Source organism: Mchenga conophoros, linkage group LG17 (genome assembly GCF_057382185.1).
Source record: "Mchenga conophoros isolate Kocher_MC1m ecotype Shallow Benthic linkage group LG17, M_conophoros_male_GT1.1, whole genome shotgun sequence".
Lineage (NCBI taxonomy): Eukaryota > Metazoa > Chordata > Actinopteri > Cichliformes > Cichlidae > Mchenga > Mchenga conophoros.
Genome location: NC_140542.1, coordinates 39,447,061 through 39,472,641, shown reverse-complemented (window position 1 = coordinate 39,472,641; position 25,581 = coordinate 39,447,061). Strand labels below are relative to the sequence as shown.

Below are 25,581 nucleotides of genomic sequence, written 5' to 3'. Positions count from 1 at the left end.
GACGTAGGCTTTTGAGGGTAGCAACAGTTGCCTCGAGACCCCGTCGCGCTATAGTGACTGTAGCCGTGGAGACAGTTACTTACCAACGGGCGCAACACTCAGCAACAGCGGCTGCAGCATCTGGAAGTCACCGAGCGAGAGGGAGAGAGTGGAAAGAGAGAGGGCACAACTTTTCTCAAGGCAAAGGTGACTATACGTTTGTAGAATTTAGAAACTAAATGAATCCTAAGTTCGAGGTCGAACGTGTTAGCAGGGGTCTGGATTATTTACAACACAACTTTCCCTTCTTTTGTGGTATCCGCCCCAAGTTGAGAACGGTTTTCCACTCTTCATTTGACTGACATTTACCAGTTGCAGGCGACAGCCTTTAGCCCGGGATCCGTTCCTTTTATCCTACTTAATTTGTTTTACACTCTGCCTTTAACATTATACTCCGTGTCATCGTTACTTCAACTCCAAATCGATTCAGCATCACTTTACACTTGTTGCTACGTTGTACCGTGTGCTGCGAGGTTTGAACGCACTTCCAGCTCAGTATCAGCGGGATGGATGGTGAAGCTACCGCTCAAAGCTACAGCTAATGCTAATTTGGACGACCAGCAGCCATGAGTGCAAGTTCTCTCGTTAGTTCGTGTGGCGTTGTTGACGGCGGCTGTGTGTTGTTCGCCACAGCACGGGCAAACTTCGTCGTTCCCAGAATCGGATTCAAGCAGGTGGAAAGGCTAGCTAGCTAGCCTTTAGCACGAGCGGCAGTTATGTTATGTTGCTCTAACCGTAACCAACGTCCGCTGCGTGCATCTTCTCACCGTGACAACTTTTATTTCTTCCGGGAGCTTGGCAGCTCTTTCGTAGCACTTTTCACTCGCAAGTTTTCTCTTAAAGCAATGAAAAATATCGAACATTTAACCACTGATCAACTTCTGCCGGCGGGGTTACTACACCAAATTCTGACGCTTCCCCTGGTTTTTCCCACTACTAAATCACGTCATGAATCAAACTCTGTGACCTCTGATACCAAAATATAACTTCAGTAGAAAAAGTTGTGATGTTTGAGAAATGGCTTGAATAAGGGGGTATATTACAGCTAGGTGGTGCTATGATGGTTCTTTTATGTAGCTGTCTTGGATGAGAAACTAAGCGTTGAATTTGCTGTTTTCTGCGTGCTTTTAAAGCAGTGCATGCGATATACCGCTATGCATTTTATAATGACTAGATTTATGTAGTCGACCTATTCCCCACTCTTAAATTTGGAGTACACCCCCCCCGTTTTGACAATGCCTTATTTACTGATCAGATTCAGAAGCAAATTGTGTGCTAATGGCCAAGGTGTTCCTAGTGCCACTGCCTCTTTGTTCAAGCAGAAGGTCTCACTAGGGTTGCTGTTTGATCCCTCTGCAGAGCCGAAGGTGCATATCAATCTGTGCTGTAGCATTTAAAGGAAACAAAGGAAGCAAGAGATTTTCAGTAGTTTTAGACTGTGTCTGTAACTGGTTTTCCAGGTCTTTGCACACCAAAGACGTCCCCCCGCTTTTGGGATTGTGTTTCTTCCTGTCCCACGAGGTACATTAATTCTAACGAACTGTCTTTTCCGAGACAGTTGTCAGGTGCTCGGTCATTTGTAGTGTTTGCTATTGAAGCACCAGGAAGCATCTTTGCACCATGAAAATTTCACTAATTGATGCCCTCTTTGCAATGATCCATAAACTTGGCAACACACACACAAAATCCTTGGATGAAGAATTCATTTTGGAAAGTTGAGCTGAATGATTGAGTGACTAACCAATATCTTGTTTCTTTAGGTCAAAAAGAGGTATGTTAAAATATAATGTTCATGAACCACGTGTGCATGAACTTGTTTCGGACTGTGTGTCAGAGAGGGAAGCTTATGTTTGATTGGTCAGACAACTTCCCACAACTACAATGAAAATAAATAAATGACTGCGCTGAAACCGTGCGTGTCCCCCCCAATTGAGCATGACACTGTTATGTTTACATGGCAACTTGATATACAAATACACCCAAGTCGTGGAAAGAAAGGGGTTGGAGCATGCCGGGGGAGGGGGGTGAAGTGTTATTCTTTTAAAAGTCAGTGTTTTTAATCGGGTTATTTTCATCCCCCTCTTTGTGGTAGGAGTGCATAGCTTCAGCCTACAGAGGCAGGTCAGCAAAGAGAATTAAAGTGGAGAGCAGCTGGGGGTTAGAGAGCTATTTGGGAATTGTTTACTGCACAGCTTGTAAAGTGTGGAAATTATTAATTAGCATGTTGCTTTAATTTCTGATGTAGTTTACTTTGCCATCTGTCTTTATCCTGAATTTCAGTGACCACACTTGGCTTTATTGACATTGCCTTCACCCTGAGATCGCTAACCGTAAGTGTTACATTGGGGTGTGATTTAGAGATATTAATGTTTCTTTTTTAGGCTTTCCTTCGTCTCTCATAGCCTTAATTTAAGCCATGTCCGGACTTGCGTGTATGATTTATTTATTTTTTTGCAGTGTCCACTGTTGCCTGTGTGCCATTTTGAGTGTTTGTAGTACAGTTCAGCTATCAATAGGACAGCTGCAGTGGTCTCTTGAGCAGGGGGGTGACCTGACACAGCTTTAAGTCACATGTTCTTTCTCTCCCTGTGTATGTGGTGTGTGCGTGTGCTTGCTCATGCTGTATTTAGCCCATCTTAATGAGGCCCCAATGCTGCCCCAGGGAGGAGTTCTCAATCCAATAGCTAGCTTCAGATACAGACACTGACCCGACCACTACTGTGAGTTTTGCTGGTGCTGTTTACAGTTGATCGTATTCCTGCAGACTTACATTTACCTCCCAGTGTGATAAGTGAACTGTTTGGCTTTCGAAACCTATCACTGTCTGATTTTTTTCCCCCCTGTTTTTAACACCACTTTTAATGGCTTGTCCCATAACTGCAGTCAAAAGCATGTCAGGATATCACAGAGCGAAGCAGAAGAACTAAGAAACAAATGCCTCGCGGGGCTTGTTAAGTGGAAATTAATAGTGCCATTTGTACACATGAAATGTTTTAATTTCATAAGCGCCATAATTCATTTATTTGTTAAGGGCTTTTCATTTTAACTGATGTGCTGCCATTACTGTTTTATAAGATTTGTTGATAGGGAAAATTGTTTTAAGTATCCTCTTGACTTGCATCAAGTCTTCCAGCTGTAAAGATGTTGGAAATCAGTGGAGACTTGTGCTGCTAGGATACGAAGAAACAAATCCCACACTGAAAAATGCTGCCACTGATTGGCCCTCGTGTGGTGACAACAAGTTGAAACTCGTTGTGAAATGAAATGTTTTTCTGTGTGTGTGTGTGTGTGTGTGTGTGTGTGTGTGTGTGTCATCAGCGGCATTCTTAGCATTCCACCTGTTTGTATCGTAGCTACAACACTGGTAATTAAATTTCCTGCCGCAAACAGCAGACAAGGCAGTCACATTTGCATTACAAAGACTGCCCCCCCCCCCCTTCCTTTGAGTCAGAATAGTAGCAGACACCCCCCCCAATTCACTCCCCACTTTTCCTGGTTTTTTTTGGGGGTTTTTTTTTGGTTTTTTTAGTGCTAATTTGTTAAGGGATATTTATTTGAATAAAAGAGAACATGTTCTGTTAGTGCAAACCTGCTACAAAGTAACAACCAGAACCAAGACTAACGGTAGTCTTTTTGATTGAGAGGCCTTCAAACAGTATTTTTAGGCAGAAATGCTTTTTAGAAGCATTTACATGATAAGATTTAATGGGCAACGATTGCAGAGCATTCATTGGTGGAAGCATTCTTGATTCTGTTAAGTGGTAGATGTTTTTTTTACAGTGAGATCTCATTATTTATCTTAGAAGACCCTTTTCTACTCTTTATCTTAAATGGAGAGCAAATGTTAGTCTTGGATTTTTCAGTGCTGGTGGTATCGTGTTTTCTGACAGAAGAGCGCTGCACATTGTAAGGTAGGGCAGCAGGCCTAGCAGTGTGTTAGTTTGACTGTTTGTTCTGTGTTTACCATACAATTTAAGTAAGTTGTCCAGTGTTGATGGACAAGCAGTTTAAATTAATTTACATTGAAATCATTTAATTATATTGGTATGTGGCAACTGTACTGTTACAAAACTGATTATTATCTGTAACCAGTAGTCTGGCACAAACTGTTGCATGCAAAGTACACCTGTCTACATATGCTGTATGTATAGTACTTATACCAAAGAGCTGACAAATGAAAGGAAAAACCCTTAGCGTGAGGGGCTTCGGTGGCTTTATTTTGTTGTTGTGTGTGGAAGTAACCCGGCACAGGTTGGTTTCACTCCACCTCTGAGTCACTGTGAGTCAATACAAAGCTGTTCTGAGTGATCACCTTTATCCTGTGATGAAACATTTTTGTCCTGTGGGGGAGTGTTCTCCACCAGGATAACAATGACCCTATTCGTAGGACACTAAGAGTCACTGAATGGTGAGTATAGAAAATATAGTGAATGAAATGACCACCTCAATCTGCCGATCTCTGCCCAGATTAAACCTGGGGCATTCTGGAGCCGTTTGGAAGACTGGCGAGACAGGTCACGACCTGAAGAATCGAGGGCCAAAGTGCACTGAAATTGTTCTTGTTTGTTTGCCATGTGTTAGTCATGTGTAGATGTGTAGAAGGCAAAGGATGCATTAAACACTTAAATCTGTGTTTTGATGGCAAGCACTCAGCCTGGTGTAGTATTCACTACATAAACAACAGACACTTGGATCTGTCTCAGATTTAAAGCATTAACTGATGACTCATTATTTCGTATCAAGTAGTGCCCCGCGTACATACAGTACGATGATTCTTGGTGTCAGATCTCTATGGCGCAAACGCTTGCCAAGAAGGTAGACTGCTCAAGTGAAACATGAGGCTTATCTCAGGTTCATCGGTCAAGATTGAGAAAGCTTGCTGCCAGCACCTGAGGTAATCTTCAGAGAATGTGCTTCCCTGAAGGAAAAAAAGGAAGTGCACGGGTTTGAAACACACCTGTTATAACAGAATACCTAAAACCAGATTTGTGTATTTTAGTGTAGCTACAGAGAAGGTGAAAATCCACGACCAACTTAAGCATTAGGATATGTCACCTTTTTCCAGTTCCTCCTTAAAAAACCAGAACTGAAAACATGAATCGATTTTTGTAGTGTATCTATAGATTTTTAATATTGCATCTCAATGACAAAATGGCATTATAATAAAAAAAGCTTCTAAAATACAGCTGTAGCTTCTCATGTTTTCTATAATTTGACAAAATGAAAGCATTTTGCAGGCCTGACAGGAGGATGTGATCTAAGTCTTGCTGTTACATGAGTGAAACTGGTATTATTGAAGATTCTACTCTGTAGTCATTAGCCTCCTTTGCTCTTAAGCAGCCAGGTGACTCGAGTAAACTTCCCTTCTTTGTGTTATCGGTGTGGCAGCCTTGAAACACATTAGCTAAATTCTCTCGAAGGAAAGAGGCGCCCACACACGAGAGGGTACTCTGATTACATTTCCCAGTTGTGACTGTCTCGCTCCGCTTCCCTGTCTTGTGTTGCTTTCTTTCAGTTGAACTTTTGTTGAAAATGTGCCATTTTCAGATCCTCAGCCTTAATCTTCAGATGTTAAATGGCAAGGATAAAAGGCTCGGGCGGGGGCATGGAAATCTGGAAAGGGTTAGAAGAGGTATGGCGTCGGGGAGGAAGTTGTGAGTGTAATGCATAGGCGAACACACACAGTCTCCATGGCAACAGTTTGATCTTTCTCTCTGTGGCTGTCATGCCTGCAGCACACATGGTGACGGAGTGGACAGGTTGCACTGATGACCAGAGGCGGGGAGGTGCGAGCTAGGGAGGGGAGGAGTGTGCTTGCATCAGAGATAGTGGCCGGTGCCTCCTTTTTTCTTTTCCTTCCCTCTCTCACTCGGTCTCTCGTTCTCTTTCGCCCACCCGCCCCCTCCCAGCTCTCCCTAAACTCTGCCATCTGCAGACCCCAAGAGCTGCTTTGATTGGATTAGCCATGAATTAATGAGACAGGCTTGAAGAACAGCCTCTGTTGTGGAAATCTCTTATCATATCTTAATTCGCTCTTTGTGCGAGCGCGTGTGCCTGTGTGATCTTATAAGTTCTTTTAATGAAATCAAAGAAAAGCTCAATGCTTTCTTTTTCAAAGCCACAGATTGTAATGAATTTGCTTGAAATGATGTCGCTGACTAAATGAGTCCCCAAATTGGGGGAGTGTATGTTAAAAGCCCTGAGAGAGACCTGTTGCTCATTCTGGAGAGATGTAGAGAGGTAATGCAGGGTTGTACAAATATCCTCCGTTTCAAACACAACAAGTGTTACTTATGCTGTATTTTCTCTTCCACCGAGTTGGAAAAAGTTTTGCTCGGTTCAAGCTGTTTACTGTCATCTGCCTGGACAAAGACTGAGCGTGGTTTGGATGTGTTGTTTTTGGGTGGCATGAGTGTAAAGCTAACTGTGACGAATGGACTCCTGTCTCCTCGACGGCCTAAACATGCCCTCCTCCTTTTGACCACCGAGTGTTTTCAGAAAACAGCACTTTGTCATGTCGCAGTCAACCTAATCCTAACCAGCATAAAGTCTGTACATTTTTCTATGACTGCAGCACAGAAATAACTCTGCCTCCATGTCCCCTGCCGTCTGAAATTAATAGCATACACACTATTTATTGTTGTAAGTTTCTACTTAGCGTGAGATAGAAGGATCAGGTGGGGGATGGCATTGTTTGGTTTGGGAAGTATTCTGTTGGTTGCGTAGCAACAGGCTCCTGGAAACGGGAGTGGACGGTGTTGCCACTAGCAACCGTTGTTGCTCTGCAAACAATGTGGGCCAGTGCAAACATGAGCCAAGACTGCGGGCTCCTGCTTTTAATTGAACATCTGTATGTGTTTTTCTCTGATTGAGCCCTGTGTAAGTTAGATCTGTCACTGACAGATGTTTAAATTTTGTTGGCAATATAGGCCTGATTATTAATGACAGTTTGGGAGGCCTCCAGGGTTCCTAACATGTGACTTTTGTTATTTCTGTATAGCTTTTAAAACTCTGGTATCTCCTGAAAGCAGGGATTCTTTGTGTAATGTTGTAAAGTGCTTATCTGGGCTTTGCTTGAAATAAACCAGGCTTGCAGACCTGACATGAAAACAGACTTTTTGTGTGAAGTTGTCTCTGAGTAGGAGGCATAAAGATCTGACCGTAGCCCATCATAAGTAGTGGGTTTGCAGCAGCGAGCTGGCCCTCCTGCTGGGCTCTACCTTTGTGCCTTTCAGAGCTGCTGGTGGGGATTTTGTGTGGCTTTTAACCTTCTTCGAACGCTAAACAGACTCCTCTGAGCCACAGACTTTCTCCTTTCCCACCAACTCAGTGATTTTTTTTTTTCTTTTTAATTTTTAAAAAAAAATATTTGAGCGCAGTTTACCTTATCTAATTTAAGTCAGCACCTTCATAGACAAAAACACGCAGGTCAATGATCCTTTTCTTGTTTTGCTCACCACCTTGCTGTGCCGTCCACTCATTAATGGCATAAAGAAGCTCCTGAGGTTTGTCTTGCTTCCCGTTGGTGCTCTTTAATAATAGATTCTTGTCATTTGTTCACATTTGGTCCTTTTACATGTTTCAAATATTTTAAAGGACAATGTCTCTGTCTGAGTCAGAAGCATGCCCCCAAAAGAAAGACTCATACAACACTTAGGATTAGGTTGGTGTTTCAGTTGTGATTGACACACATCAGGAATTTCAACATAGGCCTCCTACGCTTAGTCTGTTAGTCATGTAAGCAGAACACTGTCTTTGCCTCTGGCACACATGGAAGTTGTCACTAGTGGCACACCCATATCTGTTATCATAAAGGTATTCTATCCCCCAAACTCTACATGTTGCCAAGTTACATTCGGTGTCCAAAACCTGAGAAGTAACAGTTAAAAAGTCTATTTTTGTTTATGATGGATTTTTGTGTTTGTTTTCTGGGGTTTTTGTGTGTTATTAATAAGTGTTGCATCTTAAACAAAGTTATGTTTCCTTCATGGTTTTTAAAAGTGCATTAAAATAGCTTACAGAGTGAAAGAACCGTAAGCTCTAAATGCTGTAATTAACATTTGATCAAGTACTTATGAGGGACAGTGCCAGGCGTTGTGCGATACAGTCCTTAGCTGGTCTGCTGGAGATTTACTGTTTCTAGTTATCATTTTGTAGTGAAGCATTTATCCTTATGGTCTGTGTTTTTAATGTCACGGCTTTGCGTGGTGGAGATTGTGTATCTGTGATATTCATGGTTTTTTTAGTTAAATGTATTTGTTCCTCGTTGCCATCAACAGTGTCACTGATCCAGGTTTTTGCTCTCGCGTTGCTAGTTTTTCCAAATGTTTTTTTTCTTTGGCACGTCCACAGAAAAGTTCAAGTTTGGTTTTGAAGTTTGTGTTTAATCTCTAAGGCACACTTACAACCCCTTAGTTACTAGTCGAAGTCTTTTGACTTACCTGAAAGTTAAGCGTTGAGAAAGCCAAGACACGTGTGTGGCTGCACTAATGACTCAGTGTGCAGATTACTGCAGACAGAGTGGTTTTTGTCAGGTCTCTTCAAGTGAATTAAAATAACGTTGTTGCGCACGCTGTGTGTTATGACTAATCGCAGCATGTCTAGAGCAGGTTGTGTCTTGCGGCCCTTGGCTATAACACTCTATCTGAACACTACCTACTTGTTCCCCTACTGACTTTTCCTGCTACCCCACATTTTCTGCCTTTAAATTAAAGCCTGCTCTTCAGTTCAGCCCCCCCGTATCTCCCTCTCCTTTATTCAAATCATCCTCCCCCTACTCTCTTTGTGTTTGTACTCGAAAGTTCCTGTGCAGAAGCTTTATAAGGGGGCTAAAATAGAGGAGTGAACATGAAGGCGTGGGGGTGGGAGTCAGGGTGAGTTTGTGGGGAGGGAGCTGAGGGGGGGCACAGATTCCTCACCATAGCAACCGACAAACGTTTACAAAGCATTGAGGAATTTCCTCATATCAGCTGGATTATTGGAGCCCTCAGAGATCAGCTCTTGCTTGAAACAAACACTGGATATCATCAGGACCCTGGCAGGGGCTCGAACCCCACTGCTATTTTCATCTTTTCCCCCCATCATTTTTCTCTTTTGGGGCTTTTTTTTACCCCCCCCTCCCATTCTTCTCTTGTCCCTGCCTTGTTGCTCCCGCTCTTGCTCTGTCCTTTTTTTTTTTTTTTAAAGAGAGCCTTTGTGTCACTCCATTTTTAGCTCCCCTTTGCTATGCTGTGCACATTGTCACCCAGTCGAAAGCAGAGTAGTGGCAATGGGTTTGGTCCCCACGAAGCACTTCAGTCCTGTTGGTAACTTCAACTCCTCTACTGTAATTTTTCCTCCTGGGTCTCCTCTGTCAGCAGGACGATGTGTGTCAGTAATACTGTTGGCCTATTGATCTTGTCTTTGATTAAAACTAAAGGTGGGCAGCCTCTAGGGTTCTGAGTGCTGTAGTGACTCAGCTTGATTTGGTAAAGCTAGAAACCCCCCCCCCCCCCCCCCCCCCCCCCCCCCGGGTGGCTCCACAAGAGTAGGGATGGGATGTAAGAGTGTTTATTTACTAAGGTGCTCATATTATATTCTTTCAAAGTTCTTTTTTTAAATTTTACCTGGAAGGGTATTTCTTCAGTCTGGTAGAAAATGACTTCTGGTGATGTCTTTTCTGATTCTCCTTAATGCTTCCCAGCATGCAGAACTCCGAGGGAGGGTCAGAAACCACGACCAGCGTGGCAGCGCTGCGGACGTCATCATCAGCCCAGGCTCCGGTGGTACAGCCTGTCCCAGCCTCTCAGCAGGTAGGATAATATATCTACCCTGCTGCTACTGTGATGATAGGACAAAGTCTGTCATGACTTGACTGTTCCGTGCCATCTCTTTCCAAATGTTAAGTATAAGGGAGAAGTTATTTTGGAAACCAGGCCAAGCCAGGAGCTAACGTTACATGGAATGCCAATGGAAATATAGCATAGAAGATCCCTTTTATAACTTCTGATTGGGTGTGCAGCGCAGAGAGCTGCAGCAGGCAGACCTGTCTGCTCGCGCACACGGTTACACTGCCCATGAAAAATCACACACTCGGACAAATAACTTGCTCTAACTGGTGCACAGAAAGGAGGAGTTTAGTGCTCTAAATGCTATTTTAACTTAAGTGCTTTAAGCTCATTTCATCAGGAATTGTATGACAAAAATCTGATGAGGACTGGCACGGTTTGTCTCTTGACTGAGACTACAGCGACGTCCTGCTTTGCCCACGTATTATTTCTAAAAGCCCACCCTAACACAGCAGGTTAAACCCTGCCCTGTCCAGCAGCACCGGCAATAAATAAGAATGTATTTTTAAATTGTGGTTCCAATTTGTAACTTGTCAGCAAATAAAGCCGCTACCGTCCACTCTGCCAACAGATGCCTCTCGTATCAATTTACATTATTAACTTCTGCCATGAGTTCTCTCTGTCTTGCCAGACCAGTACATCAAATTTGCTAATGTTTCGAGGCTGCAGATAAATGAGAATTATCAGCGCAAGCGCAAATGACAGTCGAAATTTCTGTCGTGTTGTTTTTATGTCTGTCTATTGCTATCGTTGCTACTTTATATTCAAAACCTGTATTAAAAAGAGATGTAAACCTGACATTTATAGATGAAGATGTTTGTTATTGTGTTGACTGTTGCATGTTTAGAATAATGCGTTTGTATGAATTTTAAATGCCCATCTATGTAATTCAGTTATGTCTCGTATTCACACAGAGAGTGCTGGTTCAAGCCACAGGCTCAGCTCAGAAGGGAGGACAAGTACAGCAGCTTTCAGTACCCAGGGCTCAACAGGTCCCTCAGCAGGTACACAGTACTGTACTTACTTGTACTGTGCTCTGACATTATGTACACCGCTTGACTTGACGGCTGAAGACCTGTGGAGTCTTACAATAAAGTAGGAAGAAGATTACATTTTAAATGACTCGCACATCCAGAATACCAGACTGGTAACGCGACCGTGTCCCCTGTTTGACCACGGCTTAGTTTTGTCGTTTACAAATACTAGTTATTCGTCAGGTCCTGTTCAGGTGACAGTTTATGTTTATAATAATGAAATTTAGTCTGAAGAGCTTCAGCTTTGGTCTTCAGTTAACAAACTAGGAAGTACACAACCAAATTGGTAACAGATCCACCTTTGTGTATTTAAACGCTCTCTAGCATGGCAGCCCGTTTTTTGTTTTTAAGCACATTTCTCCTCTTGCTGTGCTCCTCATGGGTGTGTGAAAGTTTCTTTCTCTGGCTGAGCCTGGTCCACTGGCTGTATACATGAATAACATGTGTATACCTATAAAATGTCTCTTGGCGGCTTTTAAAATGAAAATGTTATTTTAAACTGTTATTTGTCCCGCTGGATAAAAGAGCAAGTTTTGAATGTGTGTGTGTGGTGATGACAGTGTTTTTCTTGGCTTTTCTGTTGCCTATGTATGCTTACATTGTGCTTACATGTAGCTCTGGATCCTAGACTATAATGTGATTTGTCCATTGGTCATCTGATCGCAAATAGGACTCTTCATCTTTATCATTCAGTGCATCATTCATTAGCACTCAAAACCTCAGGGTCACTTAGAAATGTTCTCATTCTTGGAAGAAAAGTTTCTTAATTTACGTGACTTTAAAATTAGAAGCATTGTAAATGGGATGTAATCAGTAATTAGTTTTTTGTTTTAAACTATGTCTGTCTAATTTTCTGCAGCTGTGTCTCCTGTGTTCCACTGTACAGAGTGAGCTCTAATGCAAAAACCTTATTAATCTTTAGATTAGAATTTCAAATTTGTTTGAGTTGAGATGAAAATCTTTGTGCTGGCTTTCGAGAAAGTGAAGTAGGAGGCTGTAGTGGACATCTGGCCAAGAAGACAAGTATCAGAGTCTCTAGTTAAAGAAATGGGCAAACTGCAGGTCCTCGACTGACAGCTTCATTAAACGAAACCCACAAAACAGCCTTCTCACTGTCAACAGAGGGAAGGCGACATTTATAGCAGAGTCAGAGAGGAAAAGCAATATATGAAAGGACAAGATTAAGATGGGCATAAGAACATGCCGGACAGAAAATTGGAAAAATGCTTGATGTGCTTGGCCCAAAGATTTTCTACATCTGTGAGATGTAGAATAAACGAAAAGATGATGGAGCGCGGCTTACCATCTGTCAAGAGTGGTGGAGTGCTTTGGTAGAGGTAAAGTGGGAGATTTGCACAAGATAAACAAAGACTTGAAGGAGGAACGCTATCATTCCATTTTGCAACATCGTGGCTCACTCTGTGCGAAACCACATGTGCGATATGTCTTCATTGGTTCGAGCTGAAATCCGCTCGTACTGTTTCACCGAATGCAAAGTGTATGTTTTAATCTACTCTGTCTGTATGCCTGCAACAGCTGTCAGCGGCACGGTGCTTTTTGTGAATATGTCTTGAATGCCTTGAGGGAATTTCCACAAATTTGGCACAAGTCTTTACTCCACGAAGAACTGATTTGATTTTAGCAGTCAGGTATCAATGTCACTGTGATTTAATTTTCTTCCATTCTTGCAAAAGCGATAGGATCACCTTTAGTTTCTGGCACAGACGTTCACTTAAACTCAAGGATGGAACTGATTAAAAATTGGTAGTCAAAGGTCATTTAATGCTCTTCAGTTCATGCAGTTTACTATGTGTGTGGACAGACATGGATGTAAGTTGTGTTGATGCATTCTCCCATGGGTTTGTGGGAGACTGCATCAATGAGAGAATTATGCCGTTATCTTATTTTTTCCTGTTGCCCACTTGATTGCAGCTGGTTCTGATAAATAAATAAGAAATCTTCTCAGGCCTGTTTCCACTGATCGCTGCTTTCATTGTACTGTGATCTCCATGTAGGTGCAGCAGGTGCAGCATGTCTACCCGTCACAGGTCCAGTATGTTGGAGACAGTGGAGATGCGGTTTATACCAATGGAACAATGTGAGTCGTGCTGCATTTTTTTCCAAATGGGGAATAAAAATTTAAAAAAAAAAAAAATGCAGACAAAGATTTATTGTGAAACTGAAACACATTTACTACAATGACTCTGTCAGTGAAAGAACCCGGAGGACTGCTTTCTAAATCACACACACAGCGCTGCACGTATTTGGCTCCATCTCAAACGTGGAGTCATCTTGGATTATGTCTAAATCGGTGCTGGATAAAAGGAATAAGACAAATAATTCAATTCAATTTTATTTATATAGCGCCAAATCACAACATAAGTCATCTCAAGGCGCTTCATAGATACAGAGAAAAAAACCCAACAATCATATGACCCCCTATGAGCAGCACTTTGGCAACAGTGGGAAGGAAAAACTCCCTTTTAACAGGAAGAAACCTCTGACAGAACCAGGCTCAGGGAGGGGCGGGGTCATCTGCTGCGACCGGTTGGGGTGAGAGAAGGAAGACAGGATAAAGACATGCTGTGGAAGAGAGACAGAGGTTAATAACAGATATGATTCAATGCAGAGAGGTCTATTAATACATAGTGAGTGAGAAAGGTGACTGGAAAGGAAAAACTCAATGCATCATGGGAATCCCCCGGCAGCCTACGTCTATTGCAACATAACTAAGGGAGGATTCAGGGTCACCTGGTCCAGCCCTAACTATATGCTTTAGCAAAAAGGAAAGTTTGAAGCCTAATCTTGAAAGTAGAGATAGTGTCTGTCTCCTGAATCCAAACTGGAAGCTGGTTCCACAGAAGAGGGGCCTGAAAAATACAAATAATTGTCCAGACTACTTTATAACAAATATCTCTCAGATCAAAGTGCCATTAAAGGTAACTGATGCCTAAACGACTTTTATCCCACACTTTGATATTTAATGACTCTAGCAAAGCGAAATATTTGCACGACCTCGGTAATTTTTGCCGATGTCAACACAATTATGTAGTATATTAACAATACTGTTGTTGTTGTTGTTGTTTCCCCGTGCGTTTGCATAAAGATTCCTCTTTGCAGGCAGAGCTGAAAATCAAATGTTCTTTAATTTCTGTGGCCTCTCTGCAGCCGAACAGCCTACTCCTACAACCCCGAGGCACAGTTGTACGGGCAAAGCAGTGGCGGGCCCTACTTTGACTCTCAGGCCGGTGGAGGTCATGTTACCACGGTGGTCTCCTCTGCCAGTGGCGGCGTGCCCACTCATGGCATGGTAGGCATCACCATGGACGTGGGCAGCAGCCACATCATCTCCAGCGGCAGCACCTACCTGATCCACGGCGGAAATATGGAGGGAAGCCGCAACCACATATCGCACTCGTCGCGTTCCTCCTCGGCTATGGTGAGCAACAGCCATCCCGCTGTGCTGTTATTCTGGTGCACGTTTACCAACTCGAACAGGATTAATAACAAAGCAAAAATGAATACTTAATGACTGAAAGAGTCTGGGGGGGGTCTAAATAATAGTTTTGGTAGGTTTCATCACTACCTGAGATAGACTGTGTCCTAACTCACCACCCAGTTTCCCAGGAACCTGCAGCCTGAGTCGGGGCCTCCTAGCTCTGTAGTAACGCACAGAGTGGTGCAGGCCAGTGAGCCCGCAGAACCGGGACATTGGCTTAAATAATTCAGCACTGCCTTGTTTCAGAGGTTTTCACAGGCACTTGAGCGCCCTACGAAACAAAGCAACCCTTGGGGCTCATTACCATTTGGCCAAGAGCCCTCGGGAGCCTTGGACCGCTGCCCGTTTCTTTTTCCTTTTATTCTGTCTCCAGTTTGGCTGCACTACCAAGTCTTTTTTGACTTGATTTTTCTTCTACAGCTCAACAGAATGTCCCTGGTTTTGTCGTTCACTTTGCCCGCCAGTTGGACTCCATTATTTTTCGTTGTCTAGTGAGAGACTAATATGTCAGCGTATTTTTCTACACTGACGGTTTTGCTTAAGTCGTAGTCACAGCTTACTCTGTCTGCCATTTAGCTCTTCAAATATTTTTCAGCTACATCGTTTGATAAACTGCGGGGTGGTAGGCATTGTTGACCTGTTGCTGAAAACCTTAAGCTGACCTGCGACCCCTGTTTGTGGTTCCTATTTGCATACATTAGAGTGTCTGACTGCAAACCTTCACTGAGCAGCTTAACCCTATGAGTCCCTTGATTTGCATGCTTTTGTCAGCCAGTAATAGATTTGGCTACAACACTGACTGATTTTAATAGAAATGCAGAGATCTGGCTGCTCGCTAACAGTCTTATTACCTTTATCTTTTTGTGTGTGTGTTTGTTTTTTTTCTTCATATACCCCTGCTTATTTCTGTTCCCTTTTTCTGTCTCTCAATCTCTTCTTGCCTCCTCCCCCTTCTGTGTCCACTTCTTTCTTTTTTTCTCTTTTTTGCATGCTTCTTCTTTCTTTAGCTTGAAATGGCGATTGAAAACCTCCAAAAGTCTGAAGGAATTGCAAGTCACAAAAGCAGCCTGCTCAACAGCCATGTAAGTCAACCAGGAACTTTCTTTGAAAAGGACGTGAGGGGGAAAAAAAGGAAAGAAAGCCGTGGCTGAATCTGTGGGCTGTGTGCTCTTTGTGTGCTGAGATGAACGCACTGCTACTTAATCTGCTTCTGCACTGTCTCAATGACACGCACACTTAATGTTCTTTATCTGAACTTGCATTTGCTATCACTCTTTCCTCAGTTATGTATCTTGTACATGTGCATTAATGCTCTGCGTCTGCATGTACTTAAGTCGACTGATGTTTCCAAATATTTCTGTTATTTTCACTTCTAAGTACAGCGAGACACACACTCAGATTTTATTACAGTGCAGCTTTCGTCCTGCCCGTCAGGTGTAATAAGGCTTAAGAATGAGATTCACATAATATCTCTGGGTAGGTTTTTATCTCCATGAGGACATTTGTGGTGTAGATTCCTTCACTCTTAACATAATTTTTTTTTTTTTTGCTATATTGTTTGCATAAATTTACTTTGATGTATTTTATTGGATTGCATATTGCAAATCATAATTTTGCTGATTATTTCTTCAGTTTCAGCCATTCTCCTTAGTTACTGTTCGTCATGCTGTAGTCGCTTATGTTCTCTGAAGAATACAGTTAGACGGGGGGGGGCTGCAGTGGTGTCTCTGGTATTTATATCACTAAACTAAAACAGGCTACCGTGTGCGTGTTGTCTGTTTTGTGACGTGTCTTCACCAGGTGACTATAGCGCTAATTTTTATTTTTATTTTTTGTGACTTGTCTTCTGTGTATTTTTAGCTGCAATGGCTTCTGGACAACTACGAGACAGCGGAGGGAGTGAGCCTGCCCCGGTCCTCCCTCTATAACCACTACTTGCGGCACTGTCAGGAGCAGAAACTGGACCCAGTTAACGCAGCCTCCTTCGGCAAACTCATCCGTTCAGTCTTTATGGGCCTGAGGACCCGCCGCCTCGGCACCAGGTAGGAAGAGGTTGTTGCAGATGCTGATGACGGTAATCACATGACCATTATAGATTTGATGATGCTTAATGCTTATAGGCACTGGTAACCTGCTGATGGACCGGGCTAATGATAGTGATTACACTGATGGCAAGGCTTCTCATGACTGGTTTCTGGCTTTTCTCACTCTATCCACCAGAGGCAACTCTAAGTATCATTACTACGGCATCCGGGTGAAGCCAGACTCGCCGCTCAACCGACTGCAGGAGGACACCCAGTACATGGCCATGAGGCAGCAGCCAGTCCACCAGAAACAGAGGTCAGGTTTTTCTCCCTGTCTGCCTGCTGTAGCGTCCTTTCTTTACATCTCTGTGGCTCTGTGATGACTTTTACTAGTTTCTGAATAAACCTTCACTGACATCAGTCCTGTGACAGTTGGCTATGTTCATTTCCCTTTTGCTTAACCAAAAACAAGAACAGCGCTGCTGCTAGTGTGTGCATAATGCACCGTGTGTCCTGGAAACCCATGAGCCTCTTTTAGTGAAACTCACTCAGGAATAAACTCTTTAATGCCGCACATAATAGATCACTGCACGTCTTGGTTATCTGACACACCCACTGAACTTAGAAAACATATTTCAAAAACAAAAATGTCGTTGCCGCTGTTATCAAGTGGTGGAAGGAACACTTCGAGGACCTCCTAAATGCTGCTGTTGTGTCTTGTGTAGAGGAAGCAGAGACTGGGGACGACGCACTGAGGCAGCTAAACAACTACAGGGCCACTGGGGTGGATGAGGGTCGCCCTGAGTTCCTGAAGGCTTTGGATGTTGTCGGGGTGTCTTGGTTGACACGCCTCTATAATGTTGTGTGAAGATCAGGATTGGCAGACCGGGGTGGTGGTTCCCATCTTTAACAAGGGGATAGGAGGGTGGTCTTCAGCATTAGGGGGATCACACTCCTCAGCCTTCCTGGGAAAGTCTATGCCAGGATGCTGGAAAGAAGAGTCCGTCCAGTAGCTGAACACCGACTACAGAAGGAACAATGTAGTTTTTGTCCTGGTCGCAGAACGCTGGACTAACTATTTTTACACTTGAGGGTGCGTGGGAGTTTAGTCTACATGTGCTTTGTGGACTTGGAGAATGCATTCGACCGTGTCCCTCGGAGTGTCCTGTGGGAGGTGCTTCGGGAGCATGGGTTGCCAGGCCTGTTGCTATGAGCCATTCGATCCTTATAAAACTGTTGCCAGAGCTTGGTCCGTATAGCCGGGAATACGTCGGACTCGTTTCCGGTGGGTGTTGGACTCTGCCTACCCTGCCCTTTGTCACAGGCTGCAGGGTTGTGAAGGCTGTACCGGTCCGTCGTGGTGAAGAGAGAGCTGAGTGTAAAAGTGAAGCTCTCGATTTACGTCCCTACCCTCACCTGTGGTCACGAGCTGTGGGTAGTGACCAAAAGAACGAGATTGTGGATACAAGCGGCAGAAATGGGCTTTCTGTGAAGGGTGACTGGCCTCTCACTTACAGATAGGGTGACAAGTTTGGCCACCTGGGAGGAGCTCACACTAGTGCTGCTACTCCTCCACATTGAAAGGAGCCAGGTTGGCTCCAGGGATGGCTCATGGGTGCCTCCTGTGCGAAGTGTTCCGGGAGGAGGCCCCAGGGCAGACCCTGGAGAGATTATATCTCTCATCTGGCCTGGGAACGCCTTGGTGTTCCCCTTGACAAGCTGGTGGAGATGGCCAAGTAGAGGAAGGTCGGGGCTTCTCTGCATAGGCTGCTGCCCCCACAACCTGGCGCTGGATAAATGGAAGAGAATGGATGGATAGTTGCCGCTTAAATCAGAAATAAACCCGCATAAATCAGTCTCGGTTTTGTACCGAATGCGATGTGTGCGTGTGCTCCTCAGTGTCCGATTCTTTCATTGTGCTTCCCCAGACCTTCAAAAATCACTAATGTACACGTTCCACCCTCTTGTGTCTACACAGGTTCAAGCCTCTGCAGAAGGTGGACAGCATGTCTGACAGTCTGTGTGGGAGCTCGCAGCACTGCAGCAGCACTCCAGAGCAGTCTGTGGCTGCTCAGAGCCAACACCACCAGCAGTACATAGGTAAGCACAGGCGCTCCCACTGAAACTGCTTAAGGTGGTTTAACTCTTATCTTCTCTTTCCAGATACAGTCTTTAATGCTAGCACTAGCTATTTTTATTTCACTAGCTGGGTCCACGTCCTCATTTTAGGTTTGACAGCGTTTTAGTAGCTAAAGGTGATGCTTGGACATGAATTGAGCTGCGGTTTGGGGACTGGTGACAGTCTAGCAGATCCCCATGCACTAAATAGAAATTAAGTTAAAGAATTGAGAACAAGGAGGGAGGGAGGGTCACGTAAACGAGAATGAACAGCTTGCAGAACTGAGGGAACCTATATAGATGACAACCGGAAAGAGCGTGTTTGGAGGCGTGGTCCCGCTCCTGAAATTCCGATACATAATCTCCAATAACAATACGTCATAGCTTCGTCTTGGCTTTATTAGAACATAGATTTTAAACTTGGGTGATAAATGTCAGACACTGTGACGCAGACCATATGAGCTGCACGTATCCATAAAGCAGTTGATGTCATATGTGTCATTACTCCTTGTTGCTGTGTGAGTGAAATGAGTGACGCCTGTCTACATTTATGCAGATATGTCTCACAGCCTGCCTCCGTTTCCAACTCCTGACTTGGGCACCCAGCCTCTGCCTGAGCGCATCAACATGAATGATATTAAGAAGTTGCAGACGCTCTACAGAGACCACTGCGAGGTGGGTCACAGTGAAGCCGTATTCTTTTCTGGATTTGTCTTACACGTGAACCTTTGTTCTTCAGTTTTGTAGCATCCCATTCCCAGTTACAGTACACTCTGCCCTCGCCTCGCCGCTTCAATTTCTCACATAGTTAAATGTTAAACAAACAATGAAAACCTTGTTATATATAAATACTGTACTGTAACTGAAATGGAAAAAAAACATGACTTTTCATCTATTACTTCTTTATCAGTAGGAAAAACTGTAAAACTCGTGGAAATATAGTTAAAAGTGCAAAATTTGTCCTCCTTCACTTTTATCATAGCTGTCCAGCGGGCCAATTTTGGCCCCCGGGCTTTATGTTTGACACCTCTCCACCAGAGTGTTCTGCACTTTACTTTCAGTGGATTAAGTGCCATGTTTGTGACACCTTCAGAGATCTGTGAATATACATAACAGACAGCGATGATGAATTTTTAATAAGCAGATGCATTTTGACAGTGAAAAAAGGTGTGTGTGTGTGTGTGTGTGTGTGTGTGTGTGTGTGTGTGTGTGTGTGTGTGTGTGTGTGTGTGTGTGTGTGTGTGTGTGTGTGTGGGGGGGGGGGGTCTTTCATCTGCAGAAACAATTAATGCGTCCTGTGTAGTTTTGGTTTTAATCGTGTTATTTTGGTCTTTTGCACATCAAACACATGAACAACACATTTGAGTGGAGCCTATTACTGCACTGTTATAAATTCCAGCTTTGATATTTATTACCTGCTAAACAGGATGAAGCTGAAACAATGGAAGCCTGCAGTTTAATTAGTGGCATTATAAGCTGTAATGACTCATTCTTATGTCACAAACTCTTACGCATCAGTCAGCAGTTGAGTGTGAGATATCATATCAGCGAGCAGTGAGTTTCCTGCTGTTCGTTTTGAGTCGATCCCACAAACCTCCTGCCTTCATAAATAGCGATCACCTCGTCAGACTGACACCCATGTCAGCCCTCTGCTCCGAGGTCAGGCGTCGCCCGGCTGCGGTGACCTGGTGTTGCTTTCGAGAATAAGAATCAATTCGACACCACTGACATTTAAATATCATTTAACTGATGTGCAGAGAAAGAGGAGGAAGACAGAGAGGTGCGACGGGAACCTTACGGGGTGAAATTTAGCGTCGCCCTCAGCAACCTGTATCGAACCACATTGCAGAAGAGCAGAAATAATTCTGGACATTAAAGCGTGGGTCTTTACAGACAGGCGAGCGGCTGTGATTAAAAGCAGCAAAGCTTTGGCTTTATCGTATTATCCCTGCCCTCCCCTTGTCCAGCCTCACCACGCTCCCTTTGTTCCAGCCGTCTTTTCATCTCCGTGCAGCTTTCAAGACATGCCAATTAACCTTTCAGTGCACTGGGTGGACATCTTGGTGTCTTTGTGGTGGCCTCCCCTTGGGCCTTTGTGCAGCCTTGTCGGCGGACAGGCACACGGGCTCCTGGCTTTGGCAGCCGGCACATTTCTGTCAGTCTCGCTGCCTCTGCGTCTTTAATGTTCAAGCACTCGACATTTTATCCTGTTTTGTTATTTAAAAAAAAAAAAAAAAAAAAAAAAAAGTGTGTGTGTGTGTGTGTGTGTGTGTGTGAGAACACTGACCTATTAACACATTAGCCAAGGGTTTTACTGATATCATTTAATGTTACAACACAAATAATGATTATTTTAGCTAAAAATAATATTTTACTCTAAAGTGTAAAGAGTCTCTTTTCAAGTGGGCTGTAAAGTATCCAGTGTGGGGCATGTATTTATTAATGTCATGGTAACAGCCAAATATCCAGGCGTCAGCCAAGCCTTTGGATGAACGTTTGAGAATAAATGATTAGTTTTCAGTAAACCTTGCAGGGTAATAAATCACAGGATCTTTTTGTGCGAGTGCACAGAAACAAGCAGTTAAGATTCAGGAAGCTCCACCGGAGGCCTGCTTGTCTGTCTGAGCTCTGCACATGAACACGTTGGGGTTTTTTTGTTTTGTTTTTTTCTCCTACACTTTTTAAATGTTTTTTTTATATTTGTGTGTGTGTATGTGTGTGTGTGGGGGGGGCGGCACATAAAACTGGACGCGAAAAGCTCCTGTTTAAGAGGGGATGGGAAATTCTCCTTTTTGTTTTGGAGTTCTGTGTTTGACCTGTTGCTGGGGGCAACTGTAAACACGGTTGCCATGGCGATGGCTGGAGAGGAAGCAAAAACATATCATGTGATTTGAGCCTACGCTGCTGTGTAACAAGATCCAGCAGCAAGTGCGTGTCCTGCCAGATAGAGAAAGCAGAGAATTTCACGGTGCAAATCAAACTTTTCAGTTCAGCAGAGGCTCGGCGTGGACAGTTTCAGATTGTCAGGTTGACCTTTTGCTTCAGGTGGAGTCCAGACTCTCACCTCCTCTGACCTGATGAACGGCCCCAAAAAATCTGCGCAGCGCTGGATTCGAGGGGGCGGGGGGTTATGTGCTGACTCTAGTTATAGAAGCGGCAAATCATTTTAGGTTTGAACCCTGCCACTGCTTCCTTTGTGCTCGAGTGTTCACTTGTATGCAGCATGCTCTCCTTTCAAAGGGGTTTCTGAACAGGAAAAAGGAAGTCACATGGGTTAGCGCAGGTCACTAAAAGTAGGCAGATGGAAGCATAAATCTATGTGAAATAAAATGCAAAAAGCATAAAACGACCCGTCTAGATGAAGCCCGAGCGTGGCCTTTAAGATTCTGCTGGTGATTAATGTGCAGGGAGCTGTGTTTGAGCTGGCTCATTGTCTAACCAGGAGGACCTGCAGTGAGAGAGAGGCAGCCCGCCTGGCTGTAGAAACTTTGTTGTGTGTCTGGTTGCCATGGTTCAGCTCTGTGTGTTTTGTCCCCTTCTTCCTCCCTCTCTTTTTCCCTCCTCTGTTCCCTCCCCCGCTTCCCCTCCTGCAGGCTACTTTGGATGTGGTGATGAACCTCCAGTTCCACTACATTGAGAAACTCTGGCAGACGTTTTGGTATTCAACACCGCCACCTAGTGATGGAAGCACAACCCTTCCCAGCAGGTCAGAAAGAAAAAGGGGGAAAAAGGCTTCAGTGTTTGACGCCAGGGCATTAAATGACCCTGTGATGTCATGTCTGTGATTACTGCTTTTTCACTCGAATTACGAGCAACAGTTTTATTTGTGAGGCGGACGTTATTTTTAAAAGTGTGTGTGTGTGCGTGTGCGTGTGCGTGTGCGTGTGCGTGTGTGCGTGTGTGCGTGTGCGTGTGTGCGTGTGTGCGTGTGTGCGTGTGTGCGTGTGTGCGTGTGTGCGTGTGTGTGTGTGTGTGTGTGTGTGTGTGTGTGTGCGTGTGTGTGTGTGTGTGTGTGTGCGTGCGTGTAGTGATGATGAACCGGAAGGTGTGATTCCCACAGAGAAGCTGGTGGCTCTGTGTAAATATGAGCCTGTCAGGCTGTGGATGAGGAGCTGCGATCACATCCTCTACCAGGCCCTGGTGGAGATCCTGATCCCCGACGTGCTGCGACCTGTTCCCAGTCAGTACTGCTGAGGATTTCATTCAAATGATTTAAAAAAAAAAATTAAACAAGTAAAGCAATATATTGAGAGTTAAGACTGATGAGTGACAACAGGATGAATTTAGGACCAGGGGCTCGCTGTGTTGACGTACATGCTGACACATTAGAGGCATTTCTTTGTTTTCAGCGTACGGCGTTTACACTCTCGCTGAAAGGCTTTCTGCAGAGTGGGGACAGTAATGATAATCCAGGCTGCTCTCTTTCTTCAGGCACTCTCACTCAGGCCATCCGTAACTTTGCCAAGAGTCTGGAGGGCTGGCTGACTAATGCCATGACCAGCTTTCCACAAGAGATCATCCGCACTAAGGTATCAGCAGAAGTCTTTTTCAGATTGTCTGCATGCATGCACATGATTTATGTGAGCTATAAAACCCAGCAACTCTCCAAGTAGGCTTTTAAAATCATATTTCCACAAATGTTCAGCTGTGAACTTTTCAAACTCTCGTGTGATCAGTGTTTCATTCAACACTACAGTGATCTGTTTTTTATGAATGCACCTGCCCACTACCTACAGAGGTTGGATACAGTCTACTATTGTGCTTTATGTGTTATTACTGGCTGTGAAAGTCATGTACATCACTGTTCTTTATACGCTGCTGCTAAATGTCCATCTGTGTATCACTGCATGGTGATATGACCTTAAAAGTTTACCCAAAAATTCTTTTCTGAAGATTTCTTCAGTGAATTATCAGAAAACTGTGGAATCTTGTTTATCCATCCATCCACTTATTGGACACTGGGTTGTGGGGGCAGCAGCCCTCCCTCTCCTCCACCTTATCTGGGGGTAACACAGAGGCTTTCCATATAATCTCTCCCGTGTTTTCTGGGTCTACCCCGAGGCCCGAGGTATCACGTGGCGGAAACAGCTGCCCGAGCTGCCCATTAAGCATCCTCGTCAGATGCCCAAACCACCTCAGCTGTCTCCGTGTGATGTAGGTGACCAAGATGGCGAACGCAGCTACAGCCAGATTGGCGTCTCAGAATAGGCTGTGTGATTAATTCTAAGTCGAATATATTTTGCCTGAAACAAAACACAAACAAACAAAAAGGAAAAAATGGCAAAGATGAGAAAAATTGAAGAAGATTTGGAGGAAATTAAGCTGTCGCTTAACAGACGTCGAAAGAATAGTTAAGCAACGAGGAATGTTAACGACTTTAATGCACCAAATCAAAGCATTAAAAAGCTTGATTAAGGAAAAGGATAAAACAATCCAGCTCTTAGGAAGGAGAGTGGAGGAACAGCATGCACGACTGGAGGACGTGATTATTACCGGTTTGGAAACCAAACACAGGAGCTATGCAAGAGTTACTGAGACTCAAACATTAGAGCGTCAGGTAGTGGAGTTTTTGCGAGTAAAAAAACTTCCCCTGCATAGCAACAACATCGCGGTGTGTTACACCCTCCCCAGAAAGAATGCCAGGACACCTCGAGCAATCGTAGTAAAATTTGTGAATCGAAAACACAAAATTGAACTACTGAGGCAGTCCGGACAACTGAAAGGGAGTGGAGTATATGTGAATGAACATCTCACAAAAAAGAACACCGATATTGCCAGACAAGCCCGTATCATGCGTAAAGAAAAGAAAATCCAAGCAACATGGACGAGAAATTGCAAAGTGATGATAAAGCTCAACGGAACACCAGAAGAAGCCAAGGTTGTAATGATCAGGGATCTTCATGATCAGGACAACTACGGGGGATGATTGCACTGCTGCGGTCGGACGGCAGAAGGTCTGTGATGTGTTTGCTAACAACTAGCCGAACTTATTCAATGAAAGACGCTATTTCCGACTGTCGGAGGGGGAAAATGGCAAAGTATGAGACGGTAGACTGGAAGAGTATTAGTGTGAAGCTGCAGGTGGATATGGAACTGGGATGGGAACTGGGCAGAGACGAGATATCGATCTGAGCCACAGTTATTTATGGATCAGAAAGAACTGTATAGGTATGAGTGGTTTCTCAAAATATGTGGTGAAATACTTGTACGGATGTTAATGAGTATTTCATAAGGATAACAGACATTTAAAGAATACTCAATCACAATGACTGAAGATTCAATACATTTTCATTAATTCATTTCACCTGTTGAAGCCTCTATAAAAGTTTTGTTCTGATCAATGATTTTTTTGAATAATCTGAAAGGCAAGTTTAAAGAGACAGCACTGTCAGAAACATGGATGGATGAGGAAAGGCGTTGGGACTTTCACATTGATGGGTATGAATTATATTAAATAGATCTAATAAGAAGGCAGGAGGTCCGGCACTTTTTGTTGATAGTGATTTGAAATGTAAACGGGTTGAGTATATGTCTGTGGCTATTGCTGATTTAATGGAGTGTGTGACAGTAGAAATAGAAATGGAAAGAAAGAGGAATCTAATTGTTACTTGTATGTATGGGAGGCCTGGGACACTGATGGAAACATTCACAGATGTAGTAGAAGATTTATTGAGCAAGGTAAAGGGAAATAAGACATTCTGTATTTGCGGTGATAATAATATTGATTTTTTTTTTAAAACGTCCAATCATAAGGCATCATCAGATTTTTTTGAGTTATTATTTGGAAGAGGGTTCTACCCTCTGATTACTAAACCTAGTAGAATAACTGAAAAGTCAGCTACTTCAATTGATCACATTTTCATGAATTGCTTGGAAAGTAACATAAGTGATCATTTACCTGGTTTTTTTTTTTTTTTTTTTTTTTTTGTTACTTTAGATTATAAAATGACATGAAAGGAGGACGTGTGTGTGTGGACAGATATATAAGAATTAGAAATGATGATGCAATAAATGAGTTCAGGCAAGACCTTATGAAAGAA

At 43.6% G+C, this 25,581-nt stretch overlaps 1 protein-coding gene across 5 annotated transcripts in view; it reads left to right on the top strand.

Annotated features, from left to right (window-relative positions):
* The window catches only part of rfx2 (regulatory factor X, 2 (influences HLA class II expression)), a 30,948-nt gene continuing 5,367 nt past the window's right edge, over nucleotides 1-25,581 (top strand). Inside the window, exons 1-13 of one of the 5 annotated variants that reach the window (XM_085251410.1) lie at nucleotides 2-186; nucleotides 9,722-9,830; nucleotides 10,781-10,870; nucleotides 12,916-12,998; nucleotides 14,069-14,339; nucleotides 15,407-15,481; nucleotides 16,260-16,441; nucleotides 16,620-16,739; nucleotides 18,402-18,523; nucleotides 19,098-19,216; nucleotides 22,135-22,247; nucleotides 22,570-22,721; nucleotides 22,973-23,070. In XM_085251410.1, the coding sequence (XP_085107536.1) occupies nucleotides 9,723-9,830; nucleotides 10,781-10,870; nucleotides 12,916-12,998; nucleotides 14,069-14,339; nucleotides 15,407-15,481; nucleotides 16,260-16,441; nucleotides 16,620-16,739; nucleotides 18,402-18,523; nucleotides 19,098-19,216; nucleotides 22,135-22,247; nucleotides 22,570-22,721; nucleotides 22,973-23,070 (1,533 nt within the window). In that variant the 5' untranslated portion in view covers nucleotides 2-186; nucleotide 9,722. Of the gene's footprint in view, nucleotides 187-2,670; nucleotides 2,760-9,721; nucleotides 9,831-10,780; nucleotides 10,871-12,915; nucleotides 12,999-14,068; nucleotides 14,340-15,406; nucleotides 15,482-16,259; nucleotides 16,442-16,619; nucleotides 16,740-18,401; nucleotides 18,524-19,097; nucleotides 19,217-22,134; nucleotides 22,248-22,569; nucleotides 22,722-22,972; nucleotides 23,071-25,581 lie in introns of those variants that run through there. The other 4 variants (XM_085251414.1, XM_085251411.1, XM_085251413.1 and 1 more) reach the window with 4 other exon arrangements.